At 35.8% G+C, this 14,774-nt stretch overlaps 1 protein-coding gene across 1 annotated transcript in view; it reads right to left on the bottom strand.

Annotated features, from left to right (window-relative positions):
* CFAP54 (cilia and flagella associated protein 54) overlaps window positions 1–14,774 on the bottom strand; it is a gene marked incomplete at its 5' end in the record, with an annotated part of 112,992 nt that overhangs the window by 444 nt on the left and 97,774 nt on the right. Inside the window, 7 exons of the mRNA XM_029086100.1 lie at window positions 2,229–2,306; window positions 3,649–3,838; window positions 4,673–4,779; window positions 6,876–7,061; window positions 10,763–10,971; window positions 12,126–12,326; window positions 14,374–14,515. Of these exons, the coding sequence (XP_028941933.1) occupies window positions 2,229–2,306; window positions 3,649–3,838; window positions 4,673–4,779; window positions 6,876–7,061; window positions 10,763–10,971; window positions 12,126–12,326; window positions 14,374–14,515 (1,113 nt within the window). The remainder of the gene's footprint in view (window positions 1–2,228; window positions 2,307–3,648; window positions 3,839–4,672; window positions 4,780–6,875; window positions 7,062–10,762; window positions 10,972–12,125; window positions 12,327–14,373; window positions 14,516–14,774) is intronic.

Raw genomic sequence — 14,774 nt, 5'->3', positions numbered from 1 at the left:
AATTTGGAAGATTTTTCCTAAGATAAGAAGTTGAAAGAATTGAGCTAACTGTGAAAAGTGAAACAGAGGGCAATGATGAACTAGTTTGTATGTCCACTGCACACGGAGAAGAAACATTTAGCTGATTTAGATATTAGGAAAAACTAACTAAGGGAAGAGAAGCTTGGAACAGGCTATCTAGGGAGATTAATTTTTAATGCAATTATTTTATTTATAGTTTTACTTTTAAGATTGGAACTCACAAACACTATGCTTTATTTACACAAACATTATCTCCCTTAAGAACATAGCTATTCATTAAATAGCTTTGAAAACAAGCTGGTTGATCAATTTGTATTAAAACATGAACAGTCAAATAATTTTAAGAGAATAATGCAATAAAAATGCACTTTTTCACTTACAAATATAATTCGTCACTGAAACAAAAGCCTCATAAGACAAACGAAGAGAAGAAAGATAATCAAAGAAGAGAAGCTGGAAACATGTTAGGATTTAAAGTGTGACAGCTCAGAGAATGAGAAAACAAATACCACAAATTAGAACTGACTTTGTCCAATTAATTCACAAGAAGACGAGCAACAAAAGAGTGTGTGGTTGGGAAAAATGATGTAAAACTACATATAAGCAATGTATCTGCTGCCTTCTCCTGCATGCTTGAAAACAAAGGGAGGGTACTACCCTATGGTATACAGCATCCTGCTAAGCTTTCTACCTGTAGCCAAGAAGACTGGGTAATGCACACATATAACTTATCTGAAAGTTTGGAAATACTACTTAGAAATATGCTGTACATGAATGCTCGACAAGTTCTGTTGGCTTCAGAGAAGAATGAAAATTTTCAGTATCTTGAAGAATTAGGCTTCACTTGCTCAACTAAATCTTCCATATCTAATAGGATCTTAGTTTGAAGTCTCTATCTGAAACTTCGTGATGAAAAGCCCATTGTTCCACCTGTGGAAGTATTTTAGCTTCTTGTGGCATTTAGTCAGAATAAAACAGTGCGGTTAACATCATATTCTTACTGGAAGGACACCACTAAATCTGCTCCCTCACTTTCATCGTAGGCCCACAAATAGAGACAGGGAAAGTGAAGAGGGATTCACAAGAATTTAACAGGTCCAGGAGGTCCACATGATTCTTTGAAAGCTCAGCTGTACCTTTCCCTAGGTACCTGTGAAATCTCTCTACCATGGAAGATATTTCATTGGGACTGTGAAAAGCATAGCTTTGCAGAATTAATGTCTGTGTATTTTGATGCATTGATAAAGCCAGACTGAGTGATACGAAGGTTCTGGGAGTCATTTGGGAGAGACCTTCAGGGTGGATGACAAGGGGTGGGAAGAATGGTGCACTATGTATAAAAGGCAAGTATGTGCTCCTAGGTACCAGACTGCAGGATGCGCAGGACAGCATTAAAGATTCTCTCTTCTGTAATAGGCTACTAGCCAAACTGTTCCCAGTTAAAACTTGGGATTCTCTTCTGGTAAGAAGAGCTACCTGACTGGAAAAGAAGAGTACAGTAGATGCCTTATCCATTATCATTCTGTTGTGAACAATTACAGGCAAGATATTTGAGGATCAGTAGGGAGAGTGATATGTTAATGTGGGTTCCAAAATCTTCCTTGGAGTTCTTGAGCCCTGGCAGCTGTGGTCGTCTCCTGATCCCCCTCGGGTGACTGAGAACCCTGAACACTACTGCTGCCCACTATGGGCCAGTTCCCGTTGTCTCCTCTGGGATACTGACTACAACTGGGTAACAAGGTGAATGTAACAACATGGACAAAAAAATGGCATGCTATCTCTAAGGACATGTGGGCAAGGCAGAGAAAGCTGAAGAAAATAGAAGGAAGCCTAAATAACTGTAAAAAAACAGGGATGGAAGGAAATTGCATTTGGCAATTGCAATATGGAAATTCACTGGAGTCTGTGTAAACAATGACCAGAGAATGCTGGATAAACCAGATGAACCCATTGTGAGTGAGATTCATTTTTAATACATTTTTGTATGTATAAAAAGATGAGTCTAATGAACAGTGAAGATATTCACAGTTTGTCATAATGCACAGTGGTATTTTATTTGTAAAGATGTAAAAATAAAACCCAAACAGAAAGCCCAACAAATGTATGAGAAAAAAATCGGAAGATACTGAGTGGTATAATCCATGTTTCAATTTAACTGAACAATTGTTTTAGAAACCAGATTTTTACTATTACTGAGAATAGCATACCTCAGTTAATGGCAAGGACGGGGCTGGAACAACGGACAGCAGTGCTTTGACTTCAGATAAACACCTTTTAGCCATTTCCTAATGGTACAAAACAAGAAAAAACTAATGCTGTACTATCAGTCTCTTCTGATAAGCTAACAGATGGCTTGGCTTTAATTTTTTCAGAGCAATCAAGTTTTAGGTTATTCTAGTTAAATTTACAGCAAAATAAACCTTAGCTGATGAATATAAATTTTCTGCAACACAAATAGTTGTGTTTGCTGTACAAACACAAGTGCCCAAACCTTGCAGTTTCTACTGAGGCACAATTGCCCCTGGCTCAGGTATTAAATCCAATGAGCGAGCGTACTTCTGCTACGTGTTTACTGAAGACATTCTAAACAAACACTCAGACAAGATGATATTTATACATGTATAATGTATGGCATGTTAATCTTCTTAGTATTCTAAATATTGTTTTTCCAATTACTGACATATAATAAGGAAAGTTTGAGCACAACACTTCAGGTAATCAGAAACACCCACTAAAGGACAGCTCTGTCTACCCTCCTGAAAACACTGTGATTGGCCAAAACATCATTTGTTCTCCAAGGTGGTCAAAATACAGGCTCGTAATAATGGCACAGTGCACAATTGTCACTGTTTCACAGCATCCATCAGACAAAATGACAGCCTCTACATCATTAATCATTTCATATAATAGATATAAAGAGAATCCTGTCACATGATAAATGTCTCCCACTTTGAAAATAAACGTCTATTTTTCCTTGGCATTTATCAAGCAGCAGTTATGCTGTGGCAACATTCTATTTCAATGACATTATCTCAAACAGACCACATGGAAAATTCTGAAATTACCTCTTTTGTGTGTGTATGTGGGGGGAAGTTATTTAGATGTGGACCACATTCAGCCTTGCTAATAAAAAGAAAAGAGGAAGGTGGCATAGAGAAAATGAAAATAAATTCTCTGCCAGTTTTAGTCCTCTCTCAAAAACCTTATTAGAAGATTCTTATTTCAGAAACCATCACTGCCCATTTTGTATTGAAGATGTGTAACAGATTTTAAAAAGCACTTCTAGGTTGATGACCATGCTAATTTAATGATGCCAAGCATTTTCAGATGTAGAATACTATAAATCAGGCATCAATTTCCAAATCTATGTACCTGAAGATGTAGCCTTTATTTTCCAAGTGGAAGGCTGAAGATGCCTGATATTTTTGTAAAGTGACAAGCAATATAAGGAAAAGAAAAAGTTAAATACTAAATGAAAAGTGAAAGCATTTCAACATTTCTTGAAAGGGGTGAGAGAAGTTTAATCTTTTATGTCTGCTGTCCAAGTTACTTACTTATTTTCACAAAGCAGACGTCTTAAATAAAAGACTGTCAGACATATTTAAGAGCAGAACTGTTCCCACTTACTTCTGTTTTTTCATCAAGATGCACTTTTGCAACATGCTTTTTGGGTTTTTTTGAAGGAATTATTTTAAAGGTTTCACTTTGTCCAAGAAAACTTGTAGGTTCTGAAGCTGAAGACAAGCTTTTAGAACTTTGCATCAACATTTCAACTTGCTGCTTCAGATTAGATAATTTCTGCCGTAAAGAAATTACTCTGAAAGAACACAAGATTTTTCATTATTGATGTTATAAAACAACAATATTTGTTGTTTTCATGTTACAATTAAACTGACCTAGCTTTTATTACATATTGATTAGGTTCTACATTTTCTTTCATTTCAAGACTGATCTCATCACTTTAGAAAAATAAGTTTTCCATTAAAGAAAGTAGAAATATGGAATGCATTAGCTTTTTGCATTAAAAATAGTAAGAAAAAGTATTTCAAGTATGGCTCTCTAAGAAAATATTTTCTCTTCCAAGCAGCACAAGGTGGGCTGACAACCTGGGTGGCAGGGGCCGCAACTCTTCTTGGCCCATTATTCCTTCCTCTCCACCTGCTCAGCAGTTCTAAAAATTCTGGGGCTAGATGAATGTCAAGAAATAATGAAAAATGCCATAGGATGTAAAATGAAGGGCTGAGTCTGGGGATACAATGGCAAAAAATTGTTACATGCTCAGAGTTGATAAATGGGATGGAGAAAGTAGCTGATTCAATCAGAGAATGGGAATAACTGGGACTGCTTCTTAGATTTGCTAGCATTCTCTTACATCGCTATGCCAGTGTAATATAATTAGCATGTGTTACTCAGTTCCTAAGAATCAAAACAAAAATGCTAATATACTGAAAAGGCATATGTTTAGATGGGTTTAACGTTGTATATAACATCTTACAGTTTTTATAGTGAAAAAATCACTGAAAAGCAAAAAATTATGCTTTTAAAGACTTAGAGCACTTTGATATTTTGTACTGTATTCTCTCTCATCCTAAATGGTTGACTGATCTTTAATATAGCATGAAATAACAGGATAAAGTCAGTGATTATTTACCTAGCCAATGGGATCCACAAGTAGCCTGAAAATGTAGACATTGAACTGAAAATCTTGATGTTGCTTATCTTGACAGGCTTTGTATTATAAGCATAGAGCAGCAAAACCTGTAAAAGAGAGAGAATAGGTAAGCTATAATGCAGTAGAGCATAGTAGACCTGAGCTATTTCAGTGATACTAGGTTATAATGACTATCAAATACAGTGTACTGATGAAGACTTAGATAACTGACTTTCAAAAAAGGGAGGAATGTTGCTTCCTATCTATTTGTACTGTACTCAGTTTTTATAGGTGTTAAAAACAATTTTATTAAGGCTATAATTTATATCAGCTTGAAAATTAGTTACACCCTATGGAGTCAACACCAAAATCCTAATCTTGTCCTCATCCTGGTCAATCAATCCTACTTATGCTTATGTCCAAAATTGCAACTTTGTAACCTGAACAGAGAGCTTTTACTGAATTTCGAAAGGCCCTATGTGGTTAGTTACATTTGCTGTATGGCCTGGTGCAGGGCTGTCATCATACTAGGTTTAAATCCATGAAGTGCACATAACTCACCAATCTAACAAAGCTGTATTGATATAAGACCACAATAAAATGAAATAGAATATTCTCATCTTTCACTGCATTAATTTGCTATTGTGGTTGAAAATTACTTTTTAGAGGTAGCAGAATATTTTTACTATATGGAGAATGTCAAGAATATGGCACTTATATATTAGGTTTTTTCAAGAGTTGTCTCTGGATCTCTAATGATCTGTAAGGTAATGCTAAAGTAACCTGCAAAACTATATTAAAAAGTACATTATTTGCACTAACTTCACAGGGCTTATATCAGCTTACTAGCAGATATTAAAAGGGTCTAGTAGAAATTTTGACACTGATCTGCTGTGTCAAAAAGTTTGGAGATCATGGATTTCTACTGCAGAAATAGCAGAAAAGCAGAAATTTTTGCTTTTCCAACAGCCTCCCACCAAACAGTATTGTTTGAACGTGTTGGTCAGCTCTAACCAATTTTAACAGAGTTAAAAAGTTGAACTTCATGTGGTTTCCACAGGCCCACCGCTCAAGCTTGTCAAGGTCCCTCTATATGGCATCCCTTCCCTCCAGCGTGTCAACCGAGCCACACAGCTTGGTGTCATCAGCAAACTTGGGGGTGCTTCAAGAAGGCCAAGTGCAAGGTCCTGCACCTGGGTCAGGGAATCCCCAGTATCAATACAGGCTGAAGGATGAAGGAATTGAGAATAGCCCCACGGAGAAGGACTTGGGGTACTGGTGGATGAAAAGCTGGACATGAGTCAGCAATGTGCACTTGCAGCCCAGAAAGCCACCATATCCTGGGCTACATCAAAACAAGTGTGGACAGCAGGTCAAGGGAAGTAATTCTGCTCCTCTACTCAACTCTGATGAGACACCTGGAGTACTGTGTCCAGTACAGGAAAGACAGGGACCTATTGGAATGGGTCCAGAGGAGGGCCACAGAAATGATCAGAGGGATGGAACACCTCTCCTATGAAGAAAGTCTTAGAGACTTGGGGTTGTTCAGCCTGGAGAAGAGAAGGCTCTGAGAAGACCTTATTGCAGTGTTTCAATACTTAAAGGGGGCTTATAAGAAAGATAGTGACAGGCTTTTTAGTAGGGCCTGTAGCAATAGGACAAGGGGTAATGGTGTTAAACTAAAAGAGGGTAGATTTAGACTAGCTATAAGGAAGACACTTTTTACAACGAGGGTGGTGAAACACTGGAACAGGTTGCCCAGAGAGATGGTAGAAGCCCCATCCCTGGAAACATTCAAGGTCAGGTTGCACGGGGCTCTGAGCAACTTGATCTAGTTGCAGAGGTGCCTGCTCACTGCAGGGGGGTTGGACTACATGATCTTTGGATGTTCCTTCTGACCCAAACCATTGATTCTATGATTCTAAGACATCAAGGACCTGCAAAAGGCATGAATACAACATGGCCTGGAATCTTTACATGGTCAACAAAGTCTTTCTTTGGCCTGCCACCAAAAAACTGCCAGGGCATTCTGTTTGTCCTGCATAGGAGGATTGTGGCAGAGTAAATACATAGCTCTCTGTTGTCCAGCTTGCCAATCAGCGTATGTATAATTCAATAAAAAGCTGATTACTCAGAACACAAATATTCATTGGAAAGAAGACTTAATTTGTTCCAATAAGGAACTGCTTTGGTGTAGTTATACCTTAGTCTCTGCATCATTTAATGGCTTTCCCAGAGAAGGAATGTACCACTGAATATTAATTTCCTTATTTGAAGCATTTGCTGCCCTGCTCTCTGTCTGACTGTCTGCTTCTGTGATGACAGAAACCGGAGAAGCTATTCTCACACGTGACATCTTTGATGTAATTCCAGTAATTTCAACAGACATCTGAAACACAAAAGAAAATTATTAACTTTTTTCTAGTGTAACATGCAAAATCTGTTATAATCTACTGTCTGCTACAATCAGAATGACTTTCACTCCTGAACTAATATATGCTTATTTAGATAAATGGGTAATTTTAAAATGTGTCATTTAACATTTTACCAAGTTAAGGCTTTTCCAAGTTCACATGATGAAACACTACAGGTAATGCAAAGGACCTCTGGGCTGACTTAGAGACATCTACAGTAACAATGACTGTTGCATTTGATTTATCTTCTTTATGGTGTTATGGTTTTTGCTGAAATATATTATTTGACATGCTGACCATACAAAATTTAGGTCTGAAGAATTAATTTGTCTGCTATACATATTGATAATTAAAATAAAGCCATCTGAATGTTAGACTAATGCTTTATTTGTGTTTACCTATTTGTTTTCTCATTAGCTGTGAAACTGACAAAGGGTGATACCTATTGAAAATTCAGACACTTAATTTGTGAGGATTTGCCATACGTCATATTTACTAAAATATACACGGAACATTAGCAGGCTATTCATCAAATAGTTACTGTTTGGCCGTCATTTACCAGTGAAGCAATGGAGGAATATTGTCAACCAACCTTCATTTATGAATAAAAGCCTTTTATAAAATTGTAAAATATTTGATGTAAAGGCTGAATAACACCATACCATTTCTACTTTGTAAAGTAGTTGTGGTGGTTTCACTGGCTAGCACTCAGCTAACAGCCAACACAGGCATTCACCCACTAACCCCCACACCCCAGGGGACAGGGCAAAGAACTGGGAACAAGGGTAAGGAGACTGGTAGGTTGAGATAAGAACAATTTAATAATGGAAATAAAAGGAAACTTAAAATAATAATATATTAAAATAGTAATGATAATAATAATAGTAATAAAATATGCAAATGAGTGATACACAGTGCAATTGCTCACCACCCGGCCTGTTCCCAGATAACGATCCCAAGAGGAGTGACAATCTCAACCTGAAACTAAGAGAGAGCTAAAGAGGAAGAGCCCCTCACTAATATACTGCACATGGTGTGATATGATATGGAATATCCCATTGCCATATCCAAATACCAGTTTAGCTTATTAATTTAAATATTTCTCACCTCCTTAGATCTTGCGCTTGTAGACTAACAAAACACAAAGTCCTTCACTTCCAGTGACAAAAATGCAAACACTGGTATGTTATCAGTGTTTCTTTCATAAGAAATCCCAGGCTGAAAATCAAAACACAGCACTATTCTAACTACTAAAGGAAAACCCAGCTCTGTCCCTGCTAAGTAGTAGATCTGCAAAGAACAGAAGAGGCCAAACAATGATATTCTGGGGGATTGCTGAAGCTAATTGAAAAGTTTGTTAGTGTCTCCATCATTGATTCCAACATGTAGACACTGAAAACAGCTGCCTGGGGAGCCAGTTCTTTCCTCATTTTGAACGTTCATTGTTGAAAAAAAATGGAGAATTTTACTCATTTTATTTTCAGAAAATACAGCTCATGACTGATACAGGGCAGTAAATCCAGGTGAGCAGAGGATGCATTTTTCACAGTGACATAATCTTACTTCATAAAGCCAGTTCCCATTCCACATCAAAATATGGTAGAAGTTAAGATAAAGATGAAGTCATGCATGCTAAAGTCATGCATTCAAGCATATGGATATGCCTTCAGTATGGCATGGGACAATTAACTGTGGATGATCCATGCCACATAGACTAAACACTGAGGCAGTGATAACAGTGGCCATAACCCATGGTGTGCCATGAGGTGTGCATGGATCACTCACCTACTATAAGTATCTTCTACATTTGGGATGTTAGACTAGTTTTGGCAATGAATCACCCACTATCCTGCTAGCATGGACAGTGGATAAAAGCATGAAAAACCACATATATGGAGGATGAACAACCTAGTTTATGCCATGTCCCTGAACTAGAGCTATTAAAAGTAAATTTTATGATATGTATTTCTTTCTAAAAATAATGCGGCACGTTTTCTTTTTCACTGAACTGCATGTTTTGTTATTTACATCACACTGAATATTTTTGAGGAAGGATATTACAACTGCTCTTGTCAAACTGGATGGTTGCTGAATTACATACATAAATATTTATTTACTGAACTTTCTCAAAAACCTGAAAACAACAAACTGTTAGTTAAGTGTTTCCAATCCTACATACGATCATGGAGTGGAATAAAAAACAAGCATGCAAAATGTAAGAAGGCACACAATTTTAATTATAGCCTTCATAATGTAATTTGGATGCTTTGTTCAGCAGAGCTGAAGAAAACTTCAAGAGTCAAAAACAGAATTACTAAGACACATGTAAGTGAAATAACCTTGTACGTAAAAATAATTCCTTCAAAAATTGTATCTATTTGTACTGTTATAAATCCCAGTATCAAATTACAGTAACATTTTTTAAAAATAACTTATACAGCCTTCTGAATAGTTAAAGCTTCTAAAAATGTTGTGATAAAATCAATGAAGCTTAGAATTAAAAAAAGTAAGAGCTTTATGCTTGTTAGCTGTCTACAACAGTGAAGCTAACACATGATTATGCAGCTTGCACCTGTCACGAACATGACAGTGAGCTCTGAAGCTTATTATTCTAGGACAGTGTAATACTAATTATGTCAAAAGAAGAGCAGACAGAGTAAAATATTTTTTGATATACGATGGCTGTTATAAATGTCACATACTATATATTTACAATTTATTCAGTGGCACAGTCAGCTCTTTGTTGGGAAATGAGTAATGATATGCTCTCCAACACTGCAGAAAGTTCACCAACTCTAGAAGAGCTACTTTCACAAAAGTATTTTAATTCCTTTTTATAAGTTAACAAGTTCTCACTCAAGGATCCCACCTCCATCTAAGACTGAACATAATAGGTAAAAAATAGAGAATAACCTGTCATTTTAAATTTTTAGTATTAGGATAATTATTAATGTGAGAAGTGGGATGGAGAAACTTTAAAGACAATTATGTTTACATTGAATCTTCAAAGACTTTTACTACTGAGTATTCAATACATATGCCACGGTCAGCACAGACTCCAGAATTCCAGTTCAATACTTCTCTGAGTAATATAGTCTGAGTTGCCAACATTTGAAAGCTCATATAGGTTGTTCACGTGCTAGAGATCTGAAAAGATTTTCTATCCAACTGATAATCAGTCAAAAAAATTGGCACACAAGGCCTTCAACAAATTTTGATAAAATATGAATTATACTTTTTTTGAAAATAATGTTTTTATTATAGACCAAATTAACAATATAGAGGCTTGTACATACAAATTACAAAGAAAACATCAGGACATTTTTGGTATGAAACACGGAGATCTACAAGATTAAAAGCCTCAGTCCTACCAAATACCACAGCCAACTTAATTAACTAATAATGAAATCTTAAATATCATTCTGCTTTCTAGGGTCTAAATACACTGGGCATGGTATAGAGATAATTTTTGCAGGAATGAATAGCACAAGGATATTTCCATTTGTTAACTATCCTTCACTGCTTGCACAGGATTTTGGTTTTGCACTGATCATCTCCCTAATGAATTTCATTCTTCTATAGTGCTCTCAGAAATATCACTATTGGAACTAGCAAGAATCTGAGTGAAATGCAAGTATAATACATATTTTCGAAGCATCAGAAAGAAAATAAGTACCTTTGAAGAATCAGCTGGCCTACCCAATGGCAATTCTACATCATGTAGCTCTTCTGGGGAATTCTCAACACAACACATTGAATATTCAAGCAAATGTTTTTTCAGAAATGAATGCATTTCTGCTATGCGTAAAACAATCCCTGTATCAAAAACAGAACCAAGGTGGCCATCTCTTGCAGAAAATGATCCAGGTCCTGAGTCAGGGGCAGCTTTGAAAAGAGATTTTTATTACATCATCATTTGCCATTAAAAAGTAATGTTTCTACAGCTAATAAATATTAATAAATTTTGAAGATATAGTAAAATATGTAAATTGATTCAATAGCAAATAAATGCATTTCCAACGGGTTATGTTATTTGTATTGCAGTTTTTCACTGGAGATCTGTCTAGACATTATGAAGTAGCATAAAATGGGAGGTTCAGTTTTGAGGTTTAGGTCCTTAAACTTAGCTCTGTAAGCATCAGTATGTTCACTAGAAGTCTAAGCATCTGCTTGAATAAATGCATATTTACTCAATACAATCAAAAGAAGCTCTAAGAGCTCTTAAGACCCTGATTTAGACAGCTAGTGGCTGATCAACTGAGTCACCCCCTCAGCTTGGTCATTGGTAACTACAGCTGAGACATACATGCACATTTTGGTACCTACTTGCAGGTACCCTACTGTCCTTATAGTTCTATGGTGAAAGGAAAGAATACTTCCCTTTCATCTGCTGCTGCAAGGAAAAAACCCAACCCTCTCTGAAATTATTTTCAGAGTTGCTAAGTTTCTCTCTAGGCAGCACTTACGTGGTACAATCTAGTTCCCTTCTCACCTGTCAGGTCATCCCTTGTATATGGAGCAGTTGGCCATCAAATGCAGATGCATAGTATTAGGGCCCTGAAATTAATGGATTCTTACTCTGTTTGAAAGGTCCCATCTATTACCAGCTTTTGTTTACAGTTAAATAAACCAACGACATCTGGAGTTTTAGTCAAAACACATTCAATAATGCTCAGCCTTCCCATTTATACTGCACTCAGTTCTCACAAACAGGCTCCCAAACTGAACAGATTCATATCTGATGTGACTTAACTGTGATATATCTAGAAGTAAAAATAAATATAGATTATGGGATTTTTTAAAATGCTTTAGATATAGCCCTAGCAATTAAGTTTTGAGAGATGCTTTTCCTGGTATCATTAAAGTTTTTGAGTAATTATGAAAAAAGGTCATATCTTCACTTAGAACACTCGTAAACTGACAGATTTTTTTTTGCATTCAGACAATTTAAAAGAACTGAGATGACGGCATTTGAATCTCACGCTGTTGGCCCCCAAGGACAATATCACAGCTTTATAGACGGAAGAAAAAATTCATACCAAATAGAAGGTTTGTGTTATAAAGTCGTTTTAAAGAACTGTGGTAGTGAAGTAAGTGAAGCCATGTTATTGTCTCTTTCTTCTGTCTGGCCTCAGTGGCAAGACTTTCTGTTCCTTCACTTTGGCTCTGCTTGTCTTGTATGATTTCTTTGTTTTCAGTAGAACATGTATTGGGACTTTCAGAGACAACATTGTATCCATCTGCAAATGCAATAACAGTTGAACAATATACATCAAGTCAATGGCTGCAATTCAAAGGCTATTTTTGCACTGTGCTGGAATTGACTAATCTGTAACTAAAAATGTAACTTGTTAACCTGGTTGTGTTTTTCAGAAGAGGAAAATTCTTTCTATTCTGCTTTAATATTAGCTGAACAAGTAAAGAAAATATTTCTCAGATCATGGCCAGGAATCTGACTGGTCCTTGCAAGAAACTAGAAGGGGTAGAGAGCAAGGTGCTCTGTCTCTCTCTCTCTCTCTCTGAATTTAAATATAAAAACCTAATTCTTACACATTGTTCAATGTATAGAAATAGCAGATATTTACTAAATTGAAACAACAATAGGAGTCATCAGTCATAACTACAGCAGTTGAACTTCCCAGTTACATTGACCTGAACTTAGAAGAGTTAGGTACTCTGAAATTTTTACTGTGAGCTTCAATCCAGACCCTTTTAGATATTAAGCACATTATAAATGAAATGTGTTCTTGACTATGGACTAAAAAAAAATTTATTTTTTTTTTGTTTTGCCTAAAAGTTTTACTTATGCAAAAAGAGGGAAAAAAATCAGTGCAGTTATCACTATATCACTGCTTACATTCAATTTTCTTTTTTTTTTCAGTATTAGTACATGGCTTTCTCAAAAGCCTGCACACTTCTTCTGTTCTGTTTCTCCTTCAAAATTGAAAAACATTATGTTACAGTAATTCCTAACAGTAAACTTCCAGAAAATAATTATGTGTGCTTCTACAAAATGTGAATGTCTTCAGTATTCCTGATATTTCACTGTCAATTGTAAAACAGAATTTAGTTAAAATGGTCATATTGTTTATAGTTTTACAGAAACTATTTAAGCATGCTGTGCTGATCATTTCCATTTCATTTTACCTTTATATATTTTGGTCTACTATTGCTTTTCTACATTTTCTATTTTTCTATGTATTGCCTAACTGAACTATCAGAAGAAACACCTGCTGCATTTGCTAAAATAAAAAGTGATCTGTATTTATAAGCAAATGGAGCTAGTACAAAACAATCAGATTGATGGAAAGTCTTAGCATACAGCACTTGTTTTCATAAACCAATCAAAACACATATGTTTAAACACTGTAGAGTAAAGCAGACATTGCTCAGCTTTGCCAGCAGCTATCAGGCAGAGCAATTAAATCTTTGTCAATCACTTGAGATGACTGAAATTAAGCCATAGAACCAAAATTTTATCACTATCATCTGACAATCATTATCCTATAATTCCTAGTTTCACTGATATTTTTTTTAAATCAAAACCTTCCATTTCATCAACCCCATTCGTTTTAAAATTAATGTAGGAAAAAAGTTGGAAATAAACCAGGCAAAGGCAATGTTCTACCAAGCTAATGGAAGCATCTCTAAATGATAACCCATTGGAACATAGTGACAGTGACAATTTTTTTATTATACTGACTTTGACTCTTAGAATACAGTACCCAGGCAAATACCTTTGTAAGAGCTTGGGTTTGTTGGTTTTGGTGTTTGTTTGGTATTTTGGGGTGTGGGTGGGGCAGGGAGAGACAAGCTATTCAACACCAACATGTCTTTGCAAAATCAAAAGAAAAACTGAAAATATCCAAGGAAAAGCTAACATATCTAGGGAAAATATCTGTTCTAAATCAGCGCTTGAAAAAGAAAAGCAGTGACGACTGATAGTGGGGTCCAAGACCTACTCTAGAAGTCTGGGAGTGACAAAAGTCCATCTCTTTTCTAAAAATATGGTAGTATGTGCACTCTGTCTTTCTGAACCCCAGTAAAGAAACAATGCAATTTTTCTTAACCTGTCGAATGCACGCACGGGCTGATATTTAAAGACCCATTAGGTCTACTCAATATTTTGTACTAATATGAAGAATGAGGATTTTGCTTTTACTTTCCAAATATGACTTAGAATTTTTCATAAATTAAAATTAGATATTAAATGTATTACTAGAGTACATGGCATATATAGTTTATTAGTTATTCAATGTTCTAATATTACTGGGTATAAAGGAATACCAGATAAGAAATCTCTGTATGAAGCAAGAAGATCCATGGAAGCAAATACTGGTATTTTCTGTTGCACTGCGTCCTTCATGCTGTGTTCTTTAACGCTCTTTATTCCAATTAATAGCTGAGAAGCAAGCACAGCTTCACTGACCTAAAAATAATATTTATTTTATTCAGAATCAGTCCACTACAATATTTATACAGATTTTAAAATCTGAGAGTAGCAAGATGTTGACAAAAACTAATTACTCAACATACTACATTTTTAAAAGTCAGGAAAATATTCTATTTCTCTCTGACATATGGTACATATCATGCTTCAATATATCATTACTGCTGACAGCTTAATTACTACATAAGTGATTTCAAATCAGATATCCTCACCTGAATGCCACTGATGTCTACCCACA

The sequence above is a fragment of the Antrostomus carolinensis genome, unplaced genomic scaffold (genome assembly GCF_000700745.2).
Source record: "Antrostomus carolinensis isolate BGI_N321 unplaced genomic scaffold, ASM70074v2 scaffold1190, whole genome shotgun sequence".
Classification (NCBI taxonomy): domain Eukaryota; kingdom Metazoa; phylum Chordata; class Aves; order Caprimulgiformes; family Caprimulgidae; genus Antrostomus; species Antrostomus carolinensis.
This window is presented reverse-complemented; position numbering and strand designations above follow the sequence as displayed.